The sequence below is a fragment of the Suncus etruscus genome, chromosome 8, assembly GCF_024139225.1.
Source record: "Suncus etruscus isolate mSunEtr1 chromosome 8, mSunEtr1.pri.cur, whole genome shotgun sequence".
In the NCBI taxonomy this organism is placed as follows: domain Eukaryota; kingdom Metazoa; phylum Chordata; class Mammalia; order Eulipotyphla; family Soricidae; genus Suncus; species Suncus etruscus.
This window is the reverse complement of record NC_064855.1, coordinates 10,667,710-10,693,488: the sequence shown is the minus strand read 5'-3', so window position 1 is coordinate 10,693,488 and position 25,779 is coordinate 10,667,710. Positions and strand designations below refer to the sequence as shown.

Here is a 25,779-nt window from a genome sequence, read left to right as displayed (position 1 = left end):
AATATAAGAAGGAGCCATACCTGCCAAATGGCGAGTACTTATCACCAAGGTCCATAGCTACAGCCATGAAAGTGTTAGGCATCCTCTGATTGGGGACATAGCCAAAGTCGGCTGTTTGGTGCCAACGGATGATGGGAAATTCCTCATCTTGGATCTTCTCAGACACAAAGGAAGACAACTAAAAAGGAGAGAGACTGTTATGCCAGTTCTTTCGGTAGTCAGTTTGGTTTTGACTTGGGGATTTAGGGCCACACCGGATGCTCAGGGTCAGAGTATACTGGAGATGCTTCTGGTAGTGCTCAGGGGACCATGAGTGGGCCTCTAGCCTGCAAGTGAAGTGAACTGTGCTGTCTTTATCATAACTGGCCTTGCTTCTCTCCTTTCCCCATCCCTGTCTCTCTCCCTCTCCTTGCATGTTCCTTCAAATATTTCCTGAGCTTGGGGGACATTCGTGGTCCTACAGAATCCTCATTCCATGCCAGTGTCAGCTGGCCCACTCCCATCAGGAGGTCAAGGATGTTCCCTCAGGATCTTAGTAAGCCCATGATGCAGGGATACGTGTTCTTTTGGCTACTGACTTCATCCTCCATGGAAGCCAGGGACAACCATGTTTGAAAGCTCCATATACCCTCCTGAAGATATCCCAGCAACAACTACTCAGCAGAGACCTTCAGTGGATTCTCCATCCTTCTATTCCAACTGCAGTCACAGAAGCAAGCTGGGCTGCAATCACAGAGCACCAAGGCGAGCCATCTCTAGAGTGCCAGCCTGGCCAAACATGGAGTCATGAGTTTTGTTTTTTCTTAAGACAGTGAATCTGGGACCCTTTGTCACCAATCACTGGGAAAGTGAAACACAGAGATGACACTGCCTAACAAAGGCATCCTCAGGCAACTCTGTTCTTGCCATGTGCACAGCAGGCTGTGTGCATGTAAAGGCCATGATAAACAAGACATGAGACTCTGTCAGTGGGGAAATTATGCCGTCAGGAAGCATGAAGAATACAGGAAATTCAAAATACAGAAATACGGAAAAACTGCTGCAGCGAGTGGTCCAGCCTCCTGATTTTAGAGCCCCCAGTGCACATGAGATTCCTTGTTATATGGCCCAGAAGGATCCCACCAGGGCCAGTCACTGGAAGAACACATAAAAGAATTGGCTCCTGAGCATGAGCAAAATACATCAAGACCCCAGCCTCATGCAGCCTTTCTGCCCTCAGCTTGGTGGTCTCTGTAGAAAAGGGCCCATTCACCCGACCCTAGTTCCCAGCTCTGTCATCCAGTCTGCTTGGGCAGAGGCTGCAGTATAGCTGAGATGTACCAATGCCAAGTTAGCCCTCTAAGACCTGGTATGGCTGAATGTTCTTCTCCAGTACAGGATAAAGTCCAACTTCTGACTGGAGCAGATCCTCCTTATCCCTGACACCCCATAAACCCACTGATGTGCCCAAGAGTCCAGTGCACAGCCCAAACCCACAGTAGCCCCAGTATGATAGTGCATATCTGGGGAGTCATGCCCTTTGCAAGAGGATCTAAGAGCTGGAGACAGCACTTGCCTTATATAAGGCTGACACTGGTTTGATCTATGGTACATGTCCCTCTGAGTACCACCAGGAGTAAGTCCTGAGAACAGAGCCAAAAGTAGCCCCTAAGAATCATTCACCCCCAAAATATTCCCTATACCTCCCCGCAATGAAATAAAATAAAATAGAGTGGGTCGGAGCTAGAGACTCTCCCACCAACCCTAAAAACATCAGTGTTGGTTACTGCAGAGTTTCAGAGTCCTGCTCTTTCTCTCAGCTACAGGCCCTGGAAGGAGACCCCCTCCTTAGCTAAATAGATCCCTAAATAGAAGCCTCAGCTAAGCCATGAATGCCCAGGCTCTTCACCTGAAGAACCATGAATATTATTTTAAGCTGCCAAAGCCAGTCATTTGTTAGGCAAATAGCATAAAAAAGGAATTGAGTAAAGGAAATCAAGTTTTTCAGACATCAGGGAATGAAAAAGGCAACTGTTTCCAAATGACAGTTTGCAGTGGGGCAGGCTTGAGCTCAAGGCCCAGGAGTACATGTCCCACTGACCAGCACCAGCAAGGATGGCCCTGGACTTCAGCAGCCACACTCTGCCTGAATGATTGTTCCATAAATTTAGTTATTAATACAAAAATTGTCAACTACAACCAACACTCCTGTTGATTCATGATATGTGGCCTTTCTTCTCAACCCCTCAAATGTGGACTGTTGCATGCTACCAGATTCAGCTCCAGAAGGACCTCCAGCTCAATGACACTACCTGATCCCTTCATGCTGCAAATCATTTCTCAAACTCAACAAAACCATGGTGTGTGATGAAAATGTGCCCTAGATTTCACCCCCCAAGAATATATTTCACCCCACAAGAATATCTCAAAGACTTAATGGGGATGCCTATATTTCCTTTGTATGTTTAATACCTCTATAATAATTCCTCTTAGTGTGTTTATTCCCAAACTTAAAGGTAGCCTCCTCCATCACTTTTTTTCTTTAATTACTTTTTAAATTCATTTTTATTTATTTCATATATATATCTTCTTTAACTTCACCTGTTTTGGTTCTGCTTGATACGAAAACCTAAAAGAAAAAGTCTTGCCTGGGATAAAAGCTCAGGTCAAAACCAGGGGAAAAAAAAAAAAAAAAAAAGTCCAGGCAATTGACTGAGAATTTCTACTTGGCCACTCTGTTCCTGCAGGCTGTGCAGTGACCACTGGAGGGCACCACCACACTCCACACCCCAGTGGACACCCACGTTGGTCCAGATCTGTCAGAGGACACTTAAGACCCTCAGTGAGGGGGCGGAGAGATAGCACAGCGGCGTTTGCCTTGCAAGCAGCAGATTCAGGATCTAAGGTGGTTGGTTCAAATCCTGGTGTCTCATATGGTCCCCCGCGCCTGCCAGGAGTGATTTCTGAGCATAGAGCCAGGAGTAACCCCTGAGCACCACCGGGTGTGGCCCCCCCCCAAAAAAAAAAGACTCTCAGTGAGGGGCACAAATGCTGCCGCTGACAATAACAAAGCAGAGACAAAAGCCAAAGAGGACTGAAGTGACTGGCGAAGACTATACAGTGGCAGGCAGCCTGTTCCGCTGGTCAGACCTTTGAGAAAGGCACATTCTAGGGGCTGATCCCCAGACTCTTGTGCTTCTTACATCCTGTGCTTCAGTTTGCCTCTGTCCTGCACAAACACAAATGTTCTTCCAAGGTCTCTCCCCACTATGCAAAACCCACATCTCCATCTGTGCCCCCTTACTGCAAGCAACATTTTGCAGAAACACTTCTTTGCTTATAGCCCAAAAGTCCCTCAACTTCTCACTTCTTGTTACTAACAATAAGTGTGAACATTATCTGACATCGTCCACTTAAAATACCATCCACATACTTTAATATTTCAAAGAGCAGAGGTTTTGTATCTTGACCAAAACAGCAAGGCTCTGCTCAGGAATGCTCACGCTTGGATCCCATAAGTATCAGCCCACACAATGAACCAAACCCAGGTTCTGGGTTCCAGAGCCACTCCAGCACCACAGCTGACTGTCAGGGTATGACCCTTTACAGGCAAACATTCCATTCTTTAATTTCCACAAGCTACCACATACTTGAGTGTGGATAGTCACAGATTTAGTGCCCAGAAGCCTAGGGCATCAGTCTGAGAGCCAGACCAGATGTCTCAGCTCACTGCTATATTCCAGCACCTTCCAGATCACAACATCTAAAAAATGTGAAGATGGACAGGGGCTGAAACTGCTAATTCTCTCTAATTCCCATAAGCCCTGGCTGAAAAATAGATCCTAGTGCAGACTTTTCTGTCTGAAATGATCTGCTGCCCCACTTAGAGGGTTTTAAATCCTTTCTTTACTTCATTGGGTTCCTCTTCTCTCTTCTCTCATATTTCCTAAATAAAATTAGTTTATAGAGAAACTAGTAAGCTCTTGCTAAAAAAAAAAAAAAAAAAAAAAAAAAAAAAAGCACTTGCTCTATGTAACCAATACCAGTTCAATCACTGGCACACTCTATGGTCCCAAATGAACCATTAGAGTCATTCCTGAGCATGAAGCCAGGAACATCCCCTTCTGGATGTGGCCCCAACCTCCTTCCCCCAATGTTTTTATTACATACACATAAAAATAATAAGCCTACTTTCACCCCCTGAACCTTGAATTCCATCTATGAAAACAGTACAGTTTTCTACACTAGCACCAGGAATCGAACTTCTACCAGGGAAGGTCTTAATGCTGCCCTGGCATCGACTTGCTCCAAAGTCAGTTCATATGACATCCTGACAACTTAGTAACAGCAACAACCTGCTTTCAGGGCAGGGTTCTCTGCATGGCCACCTAATGGTGAGATGAAATTAGAAGATGCTCCGTGTCACCCTGACTTTGACAACGGATCTGTAGAGATACCAGGATCTCTAACTACAGAAACCTAATAGTAATGACAATGATTGTGAAGTGCTTTTATTGGGACCACAGAGAAAGACTTTGGGTTTAGACAACTTAGTATGCCTAGAGTCTGTAGTTGGTCTTATTCCAGGATGCTTCCTGGGTAAGGTCTTCCTGTTTCTAGGCCAAATGTTTTTCCTTTCTATTCTCCCCATTTATGCTGTGCCTATGCAAACAACAACAATAACAACACCACATACACACACACCTTTTTTATTGTATTTTTATCTCTTATCTTTTATATTGGGGCTCCTGCCTTTTTCATAGAACCTTGGGTTATGGATTACACTATTTGACCACATATTCCCACATTATTATATAAAACTAAGAGAAAAGGAATAAAGAAAGACTGGAAGCCAAAGGGTGGTGGGATAGGATGCTCTCTGGGTCTAGTGGTGAAGGGAGGTTGATACTGGTGGTGGGAAGGGCCCTTACCCATTGTAGATCAGAAATTCAACTATGTAGGACTCTGTAGTTCACAATTGTTTCAATAAAAAAAAAATACAAACAAAGTAATAAGTCTAAATGCAGATCTCACAGATAGTAACAGAATTGGTGACGGGGAACTGCTATTTTAAAAATAATGAGAATAATTTTGTTTCAAAAGACAAAAAAAATTCTGCGACAGACAATGACTAAAAAGTAATTATAAGAGAAATAAGGTTTATAAAAATCTTTATAGGGTTGAGCAACAGTACAGTGGGGAGGGTGTTTTCCTTGTGTGCAGCCAACGCAGGTTTGATCCCCAGAATCCTATATGAGCCCCTAAAAACTGCCAGGTGTGATCCCTGATCACTGCCAGGTGTGACCCCCCCCCAAAAAAAATCTATGTGTTAAAAAAATAAGAAGAGGGGTTGGAGCGACAGCACATCATAACTCATATTTGCCTTCTATGAGGCCAACCCAGGTTTAATGCCCAGCATCCCATATGGTCCCCTGCTGTGTATGTAAATGTTTTAGGGGATTATTATGTTACTGACCCTAACCTGATTGGGGATTGTGCCCTACCCTAGGGTGTGACCTGGCATTCTGCCCCCACCTAGGGTAGTACCTGATTCTGCTTCCACCATTGGTTGGTATCTGATCCCACCATTGGGTGGTACCTGATTCTGGGGGATAAAAACAAGGGTCTGTGGAAGGCGAGAGGCTTTTTGCTGGAACTGAGGCTGAGTCTTTGGACTTCAGTCTAGTCCACCGAATAAAGCTAATATTTCCACAAGCCTTACTGTCTGCGAGCTGTTTACCCGCCATTTTACCTCAGAACCGTCGGCTAGACAGGGTGGCAGACGCTTTGAGCTGGAGGGGAAAGACCTCATCCTCCATCCCTCCATCAGTCAACCTCTTCAGGGGCTGACTTGCAACAGTCCCCCAAGCACCAGCAAGAACGACCCCTAAGCACAGAGTCAGGAGTAACCCTTGAGCTCCACTGGGTGTGGCTCAAAAAAACAAAAAATAATGAAAATAAAAGTAAGAAGCAGCCCAGTGAAACAGATGGGCAATGGAGAAGGAATGTGAGGCAGTGAGGAGCAGCCAGCTAAAATGGTAAGTCCAATTCAAACAACAGCATCTTCCCTGTCAGCATCCAAGAACTGGACCATGTTTTTATAATCCCTAATTTTGCTATCAAGGTTCTAGGAAAGCCAGAGCTCTGGCCTCACTGTAAAGCCGAGATTGCACAGGGATCTGGGAAAGCAGCAAGCACCCACATGAGGTCACATGTTCCTGCCATGGTCAAGCCAGCCCAAAGCATCTGGGGTCATCAGGTCCCCCCAAACTTGGGCTTATCCCCAAAACCATCCTAACATCCAGGTAGAGAGATGTGGATGATTATGGGGTTTGGGGAGAAAAGGGGCCCTCGAGAAAGAGCCTGGACAGTTGAGGGGGACAAGGCATGGTCACCCCAGAGGCATAAGGGACAACATGGCTCAGGGTATGGGGACATGGACATTCTCCCATGGAGGTGCTAAAAATATAAATCTATGGACAGTCTTCTATTTTTGTAGAGAAAATTGGGGATGCATTCAAAGTCTTGATAGGCATACAATTTAACCCCACATTTTCATTTCTGGGAATTTATGTGTGAAAATAATTAAAATGCAATAATTTAAGTACAAGGGAATTAGATGAGCTGCAGCTTATAAAAGGAAAGGGTTTAAAGCAACCTAAGTACTAGCCAAGAAAGAAAGACCAGTTACATAAATGACCATTTCAGAATATTCTCCAAATCACTATAAATTCTGCTGAAAATATTTCATAGTGTGAAACAAAGCCTTAGTATGGTCCCGAGAGAAAGTGCAGTGGGGAGGGTGCTTGCCTTGCATGCAGCCAACCCAGGTTCAATCCATAGCATCCTATATGGTACCCTAAGCATCACCAAGAGTGACTCCTGAGCACAGAGCCAAGAGGAAGCCCTGAGCATTGCCAGCTATGGCCCAGCCCTTCCCCAACCACCCAAAAAGTTTACAACATGTCATTACCAGAAAAAGCAAGCTGTGATGATACCATAGTGTGATGTGGTTCCCATTTCAAGAATACACCAGCCAAAAACATCTATTTCTACATTGTGGAATTAGAAGTCTTTTTAGCTTTTTCTTTTATCAACTATTTCTACAAATAATTCTTTTAATTGTTAGTATTTATGTTTGTGATGCCAGATCACCAGGGATTTAAACTCATGATCATATACTTGCAAGGAGACAAGATGCTCTAAGTCACTGCCCTAGTCCCCAGGGACACCATGTGATGATTGTTAGGTCCAAAAATATACCAGTGATATATGTAACATATATTTATTGTAACTGGCATATAATATACATAAATATTTAATATATTAAATCCAAAAATCTATCATAACTCTGTACCACCAGTGAACCAAGATGAATTAAGTCTGATCCAAGTGACAGGTTGTGAACACAAAGGATGGGATGAGCTTCTGGGAGGGAGATGCCCCCACACACCCTAAACCCACTGTTTCTGAGCCCACTTCCTTGCCACATACCTGGACAAATCCAAAGGGGAACAGTTCCTCTGTCTGTCCTCGGGAGCCCACATGGAAGGTTTGACGCCAGTCCGCTATGAGCTCAGGGAAGGTGCAGTTGTACAGGTCTCTGTTAATAAATCTATTGGCCTCCCCTAAAAGACAAAGTCTATACTGAAGCTTGATTTGGCAGATTTGGGGCTCAGGGAAAACTCCAAAGTGGCACCAATTTCTCCCACCCTCTGCCCACGCCTTTGGGAGCAGGGTTTCCTTCAAGGAGGCTCTGGGCTGGCTGTGTGACTGGCTCCTGAGGCCAACAAAGGCCCAGCGCTGAGCTCTGCTTCCTCTCCCGCTCCCACAAGCGTGAAGTTGCAATATGGACGATTTCTGTGAACTATCTCAGCACATCTGAGCACTCAGGTGGCACAGTCGAGGGAGAGGTGCCCAAGCAGCAGCATGCAGGAGAGGTCAGGCTGTTCCAGCTGCCACTAGAGAGCCTGCTCAAGTTTCCTGAGAGAGATACACCCCCAGCTCAGCCCCCAGAGCCAGGAGCTGGAGACACTTGTCCACGAGTAGTCACTAGTTCAGGGCTGGGTGATGCAGCAACAGCAACAGCAGCTGAAACCATAGAGAAACAGGGATGCAGACACTCACCCTGGTACCAGATGACCCCTTTCAGGGTCATATTCTGCAGAGGATGGATCATGGCATTCCAGAGGACAGAGTGCTCTTGGGGTCCAAAGCCGGGGCCAGGCAACCTGCAACAAGAGGACTCACCATGAGTCAAGGCGGATGCTCTCCAACCTCCACAGAGGCAACTCAGGAGGACCTTGAACCCCCTTTTCCCCTGTGAGAACACACCAGCAGCCAATTCTCACCTAAGGTTCTTTCCTTGGCTTCCAAAGAAGCCCAAGAATATCCGGGATGTGGGCTTTGTTCCAAGTTGTGTTCACACAATAAATGGGCCCAAAGAGTATCTAATTAACAGATTCCTAATCAGTTCCAGGCTTTTTATTTTGCAAGAAATGCCCTTAGCGTTTCCAAGAGCAGAAGCCCTGTGGCGGGCCTGACCAATTCCCTAAGACAAGTTCCCAGCAATGAGATATTGACCCAAGACAGCTGGGTCAAGAGAAGAACTTGTTAAGGCTCTGAGTATTTCTCGAATTCTGTGTAGAGACTTAGATGAGTGCTCATTTGCGAACTATGGTTGGCAGTGTCCATTTTCCTAGTTCTCAGTGTTCCTCCTATGTCTTCTGAGGTCTGGAGGCCTGGTTTCAGGTCTCTCCCACTTGGAGGCAGACTATTCTCTGGACTAAACTGGATACCTCTCCCTTCCCCATGGGGCAAGACTCCTGAAAGCTAAAGCTGGACAGGCCTTCCCACCACTAGGGCAAGATTTTCTCAAAGCTATGGCAGGAGCTTAAGTCTCTCTTCAATGGACCAGGACCAAGATTAACCAGATTTTGTGAGTTAAGGTAGTTCCTGGACTATTCATTGCTATGTTAAAATTAGTATTAGGGGGCCAGAGCTATAGCACAGTGATTGGGCATTTACCTCACATGTGGCCGACCTGGACAGACCCAGGTTCAATCTCTGGCATCCCATATGGTCCCCCGAGCCTGCCAAGAGCAATTTCTGAGTGCAAAGCCAGGAGTAACCCCTGAACGCTGCCAGGTATGGCCCAAAAAAAAAATAAATAAATAAAATAAAATAAATAAAAATTAATAAATAAAATGAGTATAAGTTGCTGGAGTGAATGTTTATTGGCAGCTAACCTGGTTTTTGTTTGGTTGTGTTTTGTTGGGTTATTATTTTTTTTTTTTTGGATTTTGGGCCACACCCAGTGACGCTTAGGGGTGACTCTGTGCTACGCGCTCAGAAATTGCCCTTGGCTTGGGGGATTATATGGGACATTGGGGGATCAAACCACACAGTCCGTCCTGAGACAGCCACATGCCAGGCAAATGCCCTACCGCTGAGCCATCGCTCCAGTCCCATACTGACCTGTTTTTGATCCTGGGCATCCTCTATGGTCCCCAGAGCCCACTAAGTGTGATTCCTGGGTGCATCCTCAAAAATGACCCCTGACCACTGGGGGAGCCCAAAAGCCAAAAAATTAAATAAAATAAATTAGTATAGGGTTTTTTTGGCGGGAGGTGTTATTTGTTTTGATTTTGGGACCATATCCAGTAGTACTAAGGGGTTACTCCTGGTTCTGCACTCAGGTGATCATTCCTGGTGGTGCTTGAGATACCAAATGGGATACCAGATTGGCTCTTGCTCTCCCATCCTTACCCCCCCCCCCAAAAAATACCTTCAGGGCCCGTCTCTTCTAAGTGTGCTTTCATGATCATTCTCAGATATTTCTATAATGACAGACCTATCTGTCCTTGCCACTACAGCAGTGTATCTGTGTGGGCCAAGTGGCTGTGCTGAAGTCATTTACTCAAGTTCTCTGAAAAAGTGACTAACCTACTCTTGAGATGTGGTAGCTAAGTATCGGTAACTTCAAGCGATTATTGTATGAAGAAAATTCATATATACCAAGTTCTCAGCTTATAAGAAAGTGCCAAGCAAGTGTTAATATAACAAAAGAAAAGGGCCACAAATTCTTCCTGATGGGGCCTTGATGCTACATTCATGTCTTCCCTGTGCATGAGCCCAATCACAGGCACCAAGTCACCTGCACCAACTGAGACTACATCCACAGTGTGCTCATCTTCTCTCAGACCAGAAGAGAAGGCGCCTGCTTACCTTTCTTGCTTACGGACACCACAGGCTTTCAGTGACCTTCCAGAGGACCAGGCTTCAATAGGGGTTCCACCCCAGGATGAGGCTACGAGTCCAATGGGGTATCGCAGTCTTTCATACAGGTAGCGCCCGAAGAGCCAGCACACTGCTGACATGTAGGTGAAACTGCCATGGCCTAAGTTTTCTGTTCCAAGAAAAAGAGTCAGGGAACCCCAAGATGGACTCAAAGTGGGGAGGCAGATGGGGCTGAGTGACAAGAATGGGTATGGGCCATCCATAGGGGAGCTAAGGCCTTCCAAAAATAGGAAATGGTTGAAAGTGGCTAAGGCCAGGAGGTTTCTCTATCCTCCCTGTTCCTAAAAATCGAGGGGATGGGCACTAGTGTTCCTCTTGATGAGGGATAGGACCACCTGCACCCCTCCAAGATGCAGGCCTCCTCCCTCACTCCATACACATATACTGAGCTCCACAGAGAGCTTATATTGGCCTCATATTTCCTGGGAGATTAGAGAACCAACTTGGTGGTTATGATGATGATAACAAAGACAAAGAAGCCAGAAAGGAAAACCACAGAAACCCAGTCAGCCTACCCATGGTAGAAGGGCCAAAGGAGGCAGTTTCGGACCAGCCTTCCAGAAGAAAGTGTTCCACAGCATTGCAGGCACCAGCTTGCTGGGTGCTGGGACAGGGGAAATCTAGTCTTTGGTGTTGCCATGCTGATGACAGAGATGTGGCAATTCTGGGTGGTTGCAGGACACTGATAGCAGAGGTGGAGAATGATAGGACAGCTGCCTACAATCCTGAGATTCTTCAGAAGAATACTAGCTGAATCAACACATGCTCGAAAGGTGAAAGAGAAATGTCCTCCTGCCCCCTGTGGAGACTCTGAGGATTCTACAGGACTGTATCCTCCTCCTGCTGAGAACCTTTAGTCCTAGAAAGCACAAATCCCTTCCATGTCCCCTTCGTTACTTCTATAACTCAAAGTCTAGAAAACCAGAGGAAGATGCTGGGAGCTGTTAGGGGAGGCCTGTAGTTGGCTGGTTGCTGGTAAATCTTCTGTAATGGGTAGGTACAAGGTACAAATCAGCAAAAGGGGAGGCTCTAGGCCAGAGAGGGGTTTACACAGTAGGACCGGCATTCTCAGCACAAGAAATGATGTAAAAAGACACAAGAATCAGGGAACATTCTGCTAGAAACTGAGGCTACAGAAGGAGAAAGGTGAAGAGGTGAAGATTCCAGGTGAAGATTCCTGGTGAAGAGGAGAGATTCCAGGACTCTCTATCTTGGAGTGGATGGGGAGTCCCTTAAAAAGAATGCAGAGGGCCAGAAATGTGACTTGATAATATAGTACATGTCCTGGGTGTGAAAGGCCCAAAATCAAACCCCAACTCTGAAAAAGAAGTTTTATGATTGATAAAGAGAAAGTGTGAGAGTCCAAAGAGGTTTATACTTCAACAATCAGACCAATGACTCACACACCTATCTGACAGCGGACTCACCTCTGCAGCTGTGACCCAGGTCTAGGTCTCTGAGATGGGAGAATGATCTGGATTATTCCATTATATTCATCTAAGCACAAGTCCTTGAAACCAGAGAACCTTCCCAGTGACAGAGAGGTGTGAGGAGAGAAGAAGCAGGAATGGGGCACAGACAGGGACAAGATGGATCTACTCTCCAGGCTGCAGGGTATTGGGCAGTCATGCCTGCAGTACCATCCCATTCCCCAGGGCTTGAGTCCCTTTCCCCAATAGAATTCACTAATTAGCACACAGCCCCGTCTAACCCAGAAATCCATCTGGTCTCTACCACTAAAGGGTTAAGGCAGGGGTCTCAAACTCGCGGCCCATGGGCCGTTTGCGGCCCTCCGTACAACATTTTGTGGCCCGCAGCTGGCCTTCAAATATCACAATATTTGCGATTATTCGCTTACCAAATAATCGCAATAAAAATCACATTAGTAAGAAAAAATCGCATTAAACATTCGCATACCCCGAGCAGTTCCGTTCGGGGTATGCAAATGTTTAAAGCGATTTTTTGCGATTTTTTTATTGAGATTATTTGGTAAGCAAATAATCGCGAATACTTTGCGCCTAGCACAGACATCATTTACGCTGCTCCTGCCTGCTGTCCCTTGCATTATCGGAGGCCTAAGGGAGAGAAGTTTATTACAGAATTAGATTTTGTCATACCTTCATCATGACTTCATCAAAGCCTGCAGTGAAGAGAAAGATTGATGACGAGCACAGACAATTTCAGGAAAAGTGGGAGACGCAGTATTTCTTTGTTGAGCACAGGGGCATCCCCACATGTCTTACTTGCTCAGAGAAAGTTGCAGTGCACAAGAAATACAACTTGAAACGCCATTATTCAACTAAACATGCTGAGGAATGTGCAAAATATCAAGGAAATGAGAGAGCCACGCAGGTTGCCAATCTTAAAGCATGTCTAATGAGGCAACAAGATTTCTTCAAGAAAGCAACCAAAGAGAATGTTGCATCAGTCGAAGCTAGTTACATGGTTAGTGAGATGATTGCTAAGGCAGGGAAACCATTCACAGAAGGAGAATTTGTTAAAAAAAAAAAAAAAAAAAAAAAAAAAAAAAAAAAAAAAAAAAAGCACGTTACAGGCTGCAAGTATTATCTGTCCGGAAAACAAAGGTCAGTTTAGCAAAATCAGGCTTTCTGCCAACACTGTGGCAGAGCGCATTTCTGACATGTCAAGTGACATTTATCAACTGTGTGAGAAAACCAAATGTTTTGATGCATACTCAGTTGCTCTTGACGAGGGCACAGATATAACAGACACTGCGCAGCTCTCAATTTATGTCCGTGGTGTTGATTGCAATTTTGAATTGACAGAGGAGCTGCTCACAATAATTCCAATGCATGGCCAGACCACCACTAATGAGATATTTCGGCATCTGTGTGATGCCATTGAGAATGCAGGTTTGCCATGGAAGAGGTTTGTTGGAATAATAACCGATGGAGCGCCATCGATGACAGGGAGAAAAAATGGACTGGTGGCACTTGTTCAAAAAAAACTTGAAGAGGAGGGTGTAGAGAAGGCCATTGCTCTTCACTGCATTATCCATCAGCAGGTCCTTTGCAGTAAATGCCTGCCGTGTGACAATGTGATGTCTGTTGTGAAATGCATCAACCAAATCAGATCCAGGGGCTTAAAGCACAGGAGATTCTGTGCTTTTTTTAGAGGAAATGGAGTCAGAATATGGAGATGTGCTCTATTTCACCGAGGTACGTTGGCTCAGCAAAGGAAGTGTCCTGAAAAGATTTTTTGAGTTGAGAGAAGAAGTGAAAGCCTTCATGGAGAAAGATGGGAATGCTGTTTCTGAGTTGAGTGATCACAAATGGCTCATGGACTTAGCTTTTCTTGTTGACATCACACATAAGCTGAATGTACAAAACAAGATGTTACAAGGCCTGGGGCAGCTTATCAGTGCTGCCTATGACAACGTGAGAGCATTCTCCACAAAACTTGTGTTATGGAAATCCCAGCTCTCAGACAAACCTTTGCCATTTCCCAGCATGCAAGGAACTTGTGGATGCAGGCATACCATTCAGTGGTGAGAAATATGTTGATGTTATTTTGAAGCTAGAGAAGGAATTTGATCAAAGATTTGCAGACTTCAAAAAGCACAGAGCCACTTTCCAAATTTTTGTGGACCCCTTTTCCTTTGATGTGCAAGATGCCCCTCCTGTGCTTCAAATGGAGCTCATTGACCTGCAATGCAACTCTGATCTCAAAGCCAAGTTCAGGGAGATTAGTGGAAAAGCAGACATGCATGGGCAATTTTTGAGAGAATTGCCCCCCAGCTTCCCTGAGCTTTCCCGAATGTTCAAGCATACCATGTGCCTTTTTGGGAGCACATATTTGTGTGAAAAGTTATTCTCCACATTGAACTTCAAGAAGTCAAAGTACAGGTCTAGACTTAATAATGATCATCTTCAAGCCATACTGAGGGTCTCAACTGCTTCCTCTCTAAAGCCAAATGTGGTTCAGATTTGTGAGAAGAAGCACTGTCAAGTCTCTGGCAAGGAATAGGCAAAAGATGCCATGTTCAGAAGAACTGTTCATGATCTTCACTCAATGTTCTATTCGTGTTCAGAAGAAATAATTAAAACTGTTAATAATGACGTTTGAGGACTTTTTTGTGTGAAATCCCTTATGCAGCCCTGCCTCACCCCGACTTTGCCTCCTGTGGCCCCCAGGTAAATTGAGTTTGAGACCCCTGGATTAAGGGGAACCTAGAACAATACAGAATCCAAAATCTAAATGGGTGTTTTGGTGATGTACAGTGAGGGTACATAGACTAAAAAGGATTTATTCCCAAATGTGTCCAAATCCTGAGTTGTTATTGGGGGAGCTCAAAGAGCATTACTTTAAAAAAAAAATAAAAACTTCTCCATAGATAAATTACTAACTGTACATTCTCAACAATGATGCTTTTGCCACAGGCTCAGGGATTCTTGCCTGCTTCACTCACTGCCGCGCTCTCTGCCTCAAGCAGAGCCACATGTGTTTTAGGGTGCAAAGATGGACTATGTGAATTGACCCTTGAGAATGCTGGAGCAACTGTGTTTCCGAGCTGTGGTCAGGTGTGCAGAGCTCAGGAACGTTCTAGAAGCCACAGCACTTGCCTTGAGCTACCACATCTGAAGGGGAGAATTAAAAAAACAGTGTCACGGTGAGGGAAGCAAGTTGTTGAGAGGGAAGAAAACAGATTAGAAAAAGTTAAAAGAGAAAATATAAGGACATCCGTCAGCAGAAAGAGTGAAACAGGTTTGTTTCATATCAAAGCAAAGCTCATACAAAAGGGTCGTACTGATCTGGGGGTATATATTTGGTTCTGTTCTTTAGTGTCTGGTTAGAACAAAAACCGGGCTGGTCCAAGAGCAGGACCCACTCACTACTGCATCCCTGGGGCCCAACATAGAGCCTGATCCAGAGGAACCAAGAAACCGAGGTGCCACTGATACAAAGGCCAGTTGGGCAAAGGGCAGAGCCCAGAGAAACAGAAGGCCAAAGATTACAAATCAGTAACAATCCCAAAACATCACTAGCTGGCTGTGTCCAGACAGAGAAACAAAGAAAGAGAGAGAAAGAGAATCAGAGCCTGATGGCTTGGGGACAGAGCTGACCCAGCATACCCTAGAGAAGCTGATTGCAGTCTTCAACTCAGAGCAAGGACACAAGGGCACAACAACCCCTATGTTGTTGTGGCAGGGAAGAAACTGATGACACACGACCATTAACAGGAATGGGAAAGAGTTAGGTTGAAAGATTGGAAAGAAGTGATTAGCCATTAATGACTAGATCAGAATCAAAGTCAAAAGGTTGGAAAGATGAGTTGAACAATAATAACTAGACCAAAACCAAGGTCAGGGTGAGAGAGTCCTCTGGGAATACTGACCTTGTCCTGTAAGAGAAGATGCACTTTCGAGCAAGTCTTACCAGAAGTAGGCTTGGACCACTGCAAGTCAACTTTGGGGAGGTCCTCCAGTTCCTGCCAGGCTTGAACCAGTGCTACGGAGAAGATACGCACGGATTCATAGGCCACAGCACTGGACAGCTCTTCTGAGGAGTTGAATATCTAGGAAGGAAGAAGGAAGGTTATTCCTCAGCAGCCCAAATTAGCACATCTGACCTTCTAACAGCCTCCTGAGATCTTCCACCCACCGAGAGCAAATCCTATGCCAATGACAGCTGGTCACCTTGACCCACCCAGACCTTCAGACCATAATAAATCAGTCTCCCAAAAAAGGAAGAATCTGTGGAATCTGTGATCTCATAGCCTTATTGGGGGGGGGGGGGGGGCACGGGCAGGGGTATAAGCAAAAGAAAACTTCCAAGTAATCAGACCTCTATGAGACCTTCAACCTGAATATATTTCCCTTCAGAAAAAGGGTATCTGGAAGCCTGGAGCCAAAAACTTTCCATGAGGTTGGAGCTGAGTGTCACCAAAAGCAGGTCAGAGAAATCCATTCTGAAGAAAACACCACTGGCAAATGGTTGTCAGACATCAGAAACAAAACGGTATCCCATTCATCGCATGTCTACACTCATCCCAGTCCCAACAAATAAAGAGAAGCCGGGGGCTCAGAGCAACTGGAGAAACGCTCTTTAAGACAGTTGCTAAGGACAGTCATTAGGTGTTGGACGAAGATACATGTCCTGTTCCCAGTCATCTGACCAAAGTGACAGGTATAGACCTTGTCCCCAATCATCTGACCAGCTCAGTGGTTCTCACTACCAAGAGCTCGACAGAAGCAGCTCCAGGCTTTTCTGGCCTTGCAGTGTGTCACCCCATATCTATCCTTCTTCCTTAGTCTCACTGAGCACCAGGCCTCCAGAGCTCATACGTAAGTGGTGTTTCCTTTCCTACCAATGTATTATAAGATATTGTTTCCTTCTAGTTTCTGAACAGGATGCACCACAAAAATACTGTTTTACTTCCTTGTCTTTGTTCTTTTCTTGCCTTCTCCTTAACCTCTGGGGCCAGACCGGGTTCCTCAAACAAAGGACTACCAGGAGCATCAGGATGCAGTGATCACTGGCCTGAGGGAACCAGAGTTCAGCTGTGGCAGGCCAGCCTCGGGAGAGGACCAGGAGGTCTGGACACTTCCCATCCGCTGGCCACAAGCCACAGCGTGTGCAGCTGCCCAGGGCGTCTCCTCCCACCTGCTGTGAGAGTACAGCAGGGCCCACAGCCCCCAGCACGGCAAGGGGACAGGACAGCCAGCAGCCCCACAGAGTGTGGCCTTGGAAGATGCTGCCTTTTGAACTTGCCACAGAGCCTACAATGACCAATCCGATGGCCAGACATAAATGGCCTGGGTTCTTGGGGTCCCTGTGGGAGCCACAGCTTGCAAAGCTCCATCCCTAGGCAGCAGCTGTTCCAGCCTGGGGAAAAAGGGTGGGTGGCTTCCCCCACTCAGTACAGAGACTGTAAGGGGTCTCTGAAAAATGCCAAAGGAAATCCAGACCTTAGTGTCCAGGCTCCTGGCTGGCATGGTTGGTGAAAAACCCACATCAGAGGGGCAATAAAAGGCTAATACAGGCTCGGATATTCCGGCAGAGCGATGATTATTTCAGCAACCAGTGCCTGTCAGAAGTGGGCCCCCTTGAAGCTCAGTTCTACATCAGGCAGGCATGGAAGACTGTGTGTTGCTTCCATGGAAACAATGGATGAAGCGGCTTTCATTCTGCCACCCACATTGCAGCAGGGAGGCAGGATGTGTGAACGTGCTGCCCTGTCTTTGAAGCCCACTGTCCACACCACGGGGTCTGGTCAGGCCAGTCTCTTCCAAGGCTGCAAACAGCCCATGGAATTGATCCAAAGCATGGCTGGAGAAGGCCCATTCTGAACTCATACTCACCTACTGTTCCAAAGCTAAGCCTGAAAGCCACAGAAGTGAGCACAAAAATTGGGGGAGGGGCCCGACACTAGCTGTATGTACCTGCCAATACTCACCAAGGGGACCCCTGTCTTGCTGTCCCCCCCACCCAACCAACCCCCCAGCTTCCCTGATGGAAACGCTTCCCTGGGGAGAATGACAGCAAACTCTGGAATAAAGAGATTCCAGGAAGATTTTCATTTAAATGACACTTGGTTTCCAAGATGGGGCCTCTGCTCCATCTGCGAGATCACATTTCATCTCATCAAACACCTCAGTGTAATTATTTCTCTACCAACTATTTAAATGAGGATGTAAATGAATCCGAAGGTATTTGAAGTCATTACGGCTGCACGGCGGTAGCTGGACGTGGGCACCGCAGCCTTGACCTCTCGGGGGACCGGCCACGCCCCAGCAAAGCAGCTGCTCGCTCGTGTTCATTTTGTAACCTTTATCCCGCATCCTTGAATTAATGAAGAAGCCTCCAGAATCCATTTCCCTAGAGAACTGATGCCCGGGAGCTTTATGGGGAAGCAAGGGGCGTGTGTGTGTGTGTGTGTGTGTGTGTGTGTGTGTGTGTGTGTGTGTGTGTGTGTGTGTGTGTGTGTGTGTGTGTGTGTGTGTGTGTGTGTGACAGAGAGACAGAGAGAGAACAGGAAAACATAAGAGAATACAGATTCAAACAAGAGAATGCAGACTCTACATCCCATCACCTTCTACCACAGCATCATACAAAAGTTTTAAAAATGGAGTGATCACCATAAATAGTCCACCAGCAGCCTTCTGTGCCTCTAGGGCTGTGACGAGGCACCAACCCGCTTCTTCTCTACCTGCTGACACTGGGAAATGGAGCTTCTGTCTCATGCTGACCGGAAATAGCCGGTCTGGAGACCTGCCCCTGGCTTCAGCGACAACAGATGAACATTTCGACTTTCTCCATTTATAAACATCTCTCACTTGGCGTTATAAATAACAGCCAATTTAAAAATTCCACTTCACCCTAACAACAAGATGGGCCCACAATCTGCCACTCCTTCATTTGAATGTGAAGAGTGGTAGGTGAAAGTGGAAATATTTCCTCGGAAAAGGCTCAGGAGAGAGGGCAGGAGAGAAAGACAGACAGATAGACAGACAGACAGAATATGTATGTATGTGTGTATATGTGTTGGAAATCATGTCAAGTATACTTTAGACCAAAACAATAAGGGTGTGTGTGTCTAAGACTGTGTCAAGTGCATTTGTTGGAAGTATCATCTTTATGAAAAAAGAGAGTTCTACCAAGCGTTGGAAAACTGAGAAGAAAACCTGACTTTTGTTAATGTCAACCTCAAATGCTGTCTTGCAAATGAAGTGCTTGATTTTAAAAAAATAAATTAACATTTCCATGGCTTAGGGGGAGTCTCTCTCTCTCTCTCTCTCTCTCTCTCTCTCTCTCTCTCTCTCTCTCTCTCTCTCTCTCTCTCTCCTCTCTCTCTCTCTCTCTCTCTCTCTCTCTCTCTCTCTCTCTCTCTCTCTCTCTCTCTCTCTCTCTCTCTCTCTCTCTTTCTATTTTCCCAGTATCTCGGTGCAGGAAGCCTGGCTAAAGACAAGACATGCTCAAGAGTAAGCACTTGGCAGAAAGAAGACCATCAGCTTGGAACCATCAGAGGCTGATTTAGCTGACAAAAAGTGGATAGGGTCCCCTGGCACAGGCTGAGGGCACAGATCTGAGAGAACTAGCCTTTGTATGCCGCTGGGGAGCTGCAATTAAAGCATTAGGGGAAACACTGTTTTCCTTAATGAGTTAATAGTAATCCCCCTTCCACAAAAACCCGCCTTTCTATCTACGGATAAAACTTCAATTTCATTTCTTTTGCTAGCAGAGAGTCCCACTGAGGTACAGTTTAATAAGAATTTAAATTCAAAAGGCATCCATATATTCAAACAAGACAGAAGTAGAAGCAAATACATATATATAGATATATATTATATATAGAATGTATAGATATATATAATGTAGAAAGAAAGACTGAAAATATTGTGACTTTTACAAAAGAAAAATCATGATGAGGGCCAGAGCAATAACAAAGCAGCCTTGCATACAGCTGACCTGAGACGGACCTGGGTTCAATCCCTGGCATCTCCTATGGTCCCCTGGTAGCCCGGCAGGAGCAATTTCTGAGTGCAGAGCTAGGAATAATCCCTAAACACTGCTAGGTGTGCTTCTCCCCTCAAAAAAACAGGAAGGAAGGAAGGAAGGAAGGAAGGAAGGAAGGAAGGAAGGAAGGAAGGAAGGAAGGAAGGAAGGAAGGAAGGAGGGAGGGAGGGAGGGAGGGAGGGAGGGAGGGAGGGAGGGGGGACGGAGGGAGGGGGGACGGAGGGAGGGGGGGACAGAGGGAGGGAGGGAGAGAGAGAAAGAAAGAGAGAAAGAAAGAGAGAAAGAAAGAGAGAAAGAAAGAAAGAAAGAAAGAAAGAAAGAAAGAAAGAAAGAAAGAAAGAAAGAAAGAAAGAAAGAAAAGAAACAAAGAAAGAAAGAAAGAAAGAAAGAAAGAAAGAAAGAAAGAAAGAAAGAAAGAAAGAAAGAAAGAGATCATGACAAAGTGGATCTGTTCACAGTTACATTATTTTTTTCAGTAGCATTGTTTGCAAACCAGGTTAGTTGGTTGGTTTTAAAGAAGAAACTATTTGGGATACAGGCTATATAAACCAAATTTAAATATTTTTCAAAGATAGAAGAATATTTAACAAAGGGTGAAAAATAAATGAGAATAATTGAGTTTTAGAGGAGCACAATCACCTTTCAAGTTCACTGAAGGTACTTCTAAATCTCATGATTTTACATGTTGAATGTTTTTATAATAATAAATATTTATACGTTATTTTATTTATTTATTTTTGTTTTTTAGGGCCAAATCCGGCAGTACTCAGGGGTTACTTCCTGGCTTTGAGCTCAAGAGTTACTTTTGACAGAATCAAGAGACCATCTGGGCTGCCAGGGATTGAATCGGGGTAGGCATGTGCAAGGCAAATGCCCTCCCTGCTGTGCTATCACCCTATCTGTGCCTTTTATAAACAAATGCTTTCAGTTTCATAATGGCCTTATAAGTTAGTTAGGCAGATAGAATCCTTCGTGGCAAAATCTAAGTCTGATACATCTTTGGGCCTGGGAGCTGGTTCAGTGGTTTAAGAAGCACCTGGGCCAAGCATGAGGCCACAAACTTAATCCCTGTGCCACATCAGCATCCCATCATGAAAAATAAAGAAACACCTTTTTTTGTTTTGTTTTTGCTGTTGTTGTTGTTGTTGTTGGGTCACACCCAGCACTCAGAATTACTCCTGACTCTGCACTTAAAAGTTGCTCCTGGCAGGCTCAGGAGACCATATGGGATGCCAGGATTCAAACTGGGGTCCATCCTATGTTGGCCCCATGCAAGCCTTACTGCTGTGCTATCGCTCTGGCTCCGGAAAAATAAAATAAAGAAGCTCTTACATAACTAGGAACAGAGGGGGGAAATCCTCAGCATTGTAAAAAGCATTTCTGATAAACCCACATCTCCAGTCAGACACAGTCCTGAAAGCCCTCCTGCACACACACCAAGCAGGAAACAAGATGGGAAAGTCTGCTTTCAAGCCTGTAGGACAAGTTTTAGCCAAAGGTATGGAAAAAAAAAAAAGAAAAAAGAAAAATGATCTGAACGGCAAGCGGCAAAATCATCTGCGGATGATATGTTCTGCTAAATAAGAACACACAGAAAGCTATGAACCATTTCAGAATACAAGAGCAGCATGCATAAAATTCTAATCCCCTAGCAATGAAGAAACTAAAAAACTAGGAAAGAAATTCCATTTGCAATAGCACCCAAAAGAATTAAATATCTAGAAATAAATCTCTCGAAGGAAGTAAATAATATATACCTAAACCATAAAACATCAATGAAAATATAAAATCTGTATCAGGGTTTCCCAAAGCTGCCCCCCAGGGTTGGATGGTGGGTGGAAAGTGGGGGAGGGACACTGGAACAACACCGAGGAGCAATAATGACATTCCCACCCCCGTGTAATTAAGGAGAATGCCTTCTGTTTGTTCACTTCATGAAACTGGATTTCCAGGGGGTGCTAAGCATGGTTTGTTTTTTTTTCCTGAAAGAGGGGTGGTAGGCCAAATGTTTGGGAACATCTGATCTAAAGCCAGGTGTGATCCAACAACCAAAAAGAAAAAAGGAAGTGAAAAGACAACCTAAAGAATAGGAGAAAATATTTGCATATCATGTATCTGATCACTAATTAATATACAGGCATATAAAGAATAATCAAATTGGCAACAGACTTAAATAGGTCTCTCCAAAGAAGTTATCCCAAATGGGTTGGGCTGGAGAGATAGTGTTGGCTACCGTGACCTGACAGTGGCCACTTTTGCAAAAACCTCTCTGCCATTTTCCAGTCCTACGTGCTGTTTGCTACAAAAATTCAAGCCTGAGCAGAGCCCAAGAATAGCTCTTGAGCACCCCAGGTGTGGCCCCACAAAAAAACATACAAATAGCCAATATGTACATGATACCATCCTCGACTTCATTAGTCATTATGGAAAAACAAATTAAAACTACAACAAAACACCACTTCACAGATAATCCAATAGCTCGTTTTTTCTATTTTATTGAAACAGCAGAATCCTTAATAGTCAAATTTAAGGTATATAATGAGTCAGGGCCCATCCACCAGCAATGTCAACCTCTCTCCATCAATGGACCCAGAGTGCATCCTATACCACTACCCTTTGCCACTGGCCTGCCAGTATAACACACCCCTTTAAGTTTGGATTGTTGAAGTTTAGGTCCCTTGATTCTATTATCGTTGACTCTGGCTTGGACACTTAGTTCTGTCCTCATTTATTCCCCTACCAATGCATCTGAGACCACTTAGCCCCTGGCCCCTGGCCCCCAGCCTTTCTTTATTCCTTTCTTCTTAGTTTGATAGAAAAATTTTGGAATATATGATAAAATAAAGTAATCCATGTCCCAAGGTTCTATGAAAAAGGCAGGACACCCAGGGGCCGGCGAGGTGGGGCTAGAGGTAAGGTGTCTGCCTTGCAAGTGCTAGCCAAAGAAGGACCACGGTTCGATCCCCTGGTGTCCCATATGGTTCCCCCAAGCCAGGGGCAATTTCTGAGCGTGTAGCCAGGAGTAACCTCTAAGCATCAAACGGGTGTTGGCCGAAAAACCAAAAAAGAGAAAAGAAAAAGACAGGACACCCAATTTAAAAATTAAGAGATTGGGGCCAGAGTGATAGCACAGCAGTAAGGCATTTGCCTTGCATACTACCAATCCGGGATGGACTTGGGTTCAATCCCCAATATTCCATACAGTCCCAAGCCTGCCAGGAGTGATTTCTGAGTGCAGAGTAGAAGTAATGCCTGAGCACCACTAGATGTGGCCCAAAAACCAAAATAATAATAATAATAATAATAATAATAAGTAAGAGATTAAAATATCCATAAAAAAAAGGTGTGTGTGTGTGGCAGTTTTGTGTTTGTTTCGCATAGGCACAGCAAAATATGTGGGAAATAGAAAGGAAAAACTTTTCACCTAAAAATAGGGAGAACTGGGGCCAGAGAGATAGCATGGAGGTAAGGCGTTTGCCTTTCATGCAGGAGGTCATCGGTTCGAATCCCGGCGCCCCATATGGTCCCCTGTGCCTGCCAGGAGCAATTTCTGAGCCTGGAGCCAGGAATAACCCCTGAGCACTGCCAGGTGTGACCCAAAAACCAAAAAAAAAAAAAAAAAAAAAAATAGGGAGAACTTACTCATGAAGCATCCTGGCATAAGACCAACTACAGTTTCCATACATACTAAGTTGTCCAACCCCAAAGTCTTTCTCTGTGGTCCCAGTAAATGCTCTTCACAATCACGGTTGTTACTGTCAGGTTTTAGTCATTAAAGATCCTGGTATCTGTACAGATTTTATGTTGAAGTCAGGGTGACATGGATCATCTTCTGGTTTCATCTCACCATTAGGTGGAAACCCTGCCCTGAAAGCAAATTGTTGCTGTTCCCAAGCTGTCATAAAGTGGGACATATGGACCCACCCTGGAACAAGTCGATGCCAGGGCAGCATTACGGCTATCCATGGTAAAAGACTGATTCCTGGTGCTGGTATAGAAAACTCTGCTGGTTCCATAGATAGTATCCAAGCTTCAGGGGTGAATGGCCAATGTCTGATCTTCTGGAGCCTAAGCTTACTCACTATGACAAGTGTTCAGGATGTAAGACCCCACTGCAAAATAAAATTTATGTGTTCCTATCCCTATTAGATAAGTACTTGTTTCCACACATAAGATTTCCCCATTTTATTGTGCTTATGCAAAAAGGAACAATGCCACATGGTACTTGTGGTATATATGGGGTACAAATAATAAGCCAAACAGTCCCAATATCCTGATTCCAATATGAACTCAGAACACAAGAGGGACTTATCGACTAGAATTTCCTACTAAATATCCCAAAAAAAGGTATGGGGAAAATTGCCACAACATAAGAAGATAGACAATAAGAATTATACCTACTAAGGAACTCCATCTAAAGAAATATTCAAAGGAGATATACATATCCTTTTAAGTCTTTTAAAATAGTCTAAGAAGGTAGCTAAATATTTTAAATGAAAATAGCCCCTTAGGAAGATACAGAGCAAGTCTACCTGCAGAAATTTTAGTGCTACCTGCAGAAAAGTAAAATGAAAGTCACTGGAGAAAAGAGTTTGATGATTCCCTGAAAATTCAATAAAGAGTTAACAGATGACTCAGTAATTCCCCCCTCCCTGAAATGTCAAAGAAATTAAAACAACACTATCCACCAATTTCACAACAGTACCATTTAGTGACAAAAGGTAGACACAGCCCAAGTTTGAATGGATCAATAGAATGGAGTATACAGTAGGATGTACATCAGTCATAATAAAAGAACAAAATCTTGGTAGTAGAATATGTATGATGGACCTTAAAAACATTATATTTAGTGAAATGAGGCCATAATGAAAGATAAATAGTACAGGAATCTACCCAGATAAAGTCTGGGGGTAGCAAATTCACAGAAATAAAGCAGATGAGAAGTTAGCAGGGTCTTTAAGGGAGACAAGAACATTAATTTAATGAATTTTGTATTAGAACTGGCAAAATAGTTGTCAGTATATATAAGGAAGACTTTACCCAGCACTATATTTAGTACAAATTTACAAAAACTGCATTTTACCAATGTTTCAAATGAGAAATATGGTATTAGTAAGCACCATTTCATTAAAAAGCATGTTTTTTAAAGCTTTGACAATATCAACTGATTTACTCTGAGTCACCCAAGTAGTAAGAGACAAAATGTGCATGCTCTCCCCCTAGTTCTATTACTCCTCCTTTCTCTTCTTCATCATGATCAACTGAATTTATTTTTTTGGTTGGAAGGAAGGTTGGAACTGAGTATACCTGGCTGTAGTCAGGGCTTCCTCCTGGCTCCATGCTCAGTGATCATTCCTGGCAGGGCTCAAATCAGGTTAACCGTATGTCTAGCAAACACCTTCCCCACTGGACTGTCTCAATGATTTTTGTTTTTGCTGACTTCCAGGAAATTACCTGTGACACTGTCATCTGCATGTTACTTTGCCCACTGCAGAGCCAGACGTCCCCAAATAAGACTTCACGAACTCTCAGAGTGGAGTTCTCACTCCCCAGATCCTGTTCCGCCATTAGTTCAAAGGGGCCCCCAGGCTTCATAGGATCCAGCACCACTGTCCAGGTATTAGAGTCTCCTGAAATGATAACAAGGATCAGAGAACTCCATCAGTGTACTTACAATCATTAAACCACAGCCTCTGTGCTAAACTAGATCTGGAATTATAACGACTTTCCAAGATTGTGGACAATCAAATTGGAAAAACAAAAAGAAACAGTCCTTTTTTTTTTTTTTTGGTTTTTTGGAACACACCCATTTGATGCTCAGGGGTTATTCCTGGCTAAGCGCTGAGAAATTGTCCCTGGCTTGGGGGGACCCTATGGGACACCAGGGGATTGAACCACGGTCCTTCCTTGGCTAGCGCTTGCGAGGCAGACACCTTACCTCTAGCGCCACCTCGCTGGCCCCAAAAGAGAAGCAGTCTTAAGGAGCTAGAGAAATAAAACAGAGGGTTAAATCCCCAGCATTCC

General features: G+C 44.6%; 1 protein-coding gene across 2 annotated transcripts in view; it reads right to left on the bottom strand.

The window, feature by feature from the left end:
- The window catches only part of SIAE (sialic acid acetylesterase), a 44,824-nt gene that overhangs the window by 5,978 nt on the left and 13,067 nt on the right, over positions 1–25,779 (bottom strand). For both annotated transcript variants that reach the window (XM_049777928.1, XM_049777929.1), the window contains exons 3-8: positions 25,210–25,385; positions 15,676–15,814; positions 10,207–10,387; positions 8,107–8,210; positions 7,474–7,607; positions 21–178 (exon numbers count right to left, since the gene is read on the bottom strand). In XM_049777928.1, the coding sequence (XP_049633885.1) occupies positions 21–178; positions 7,474–7,607; positions 8,107–8,210; positions 10,207–10,387; positions 15,676–15,814; positions 25,210–25,385 (892 nt within the window). The remainder of the gene's footprint in view (positions 1–20; positions 179–7,473; positions 7,608–8,106; positions 8,211–10,206; positions 10,388–15,675; positions 15,815–25,209; positions 25,386–25,779) is intronic.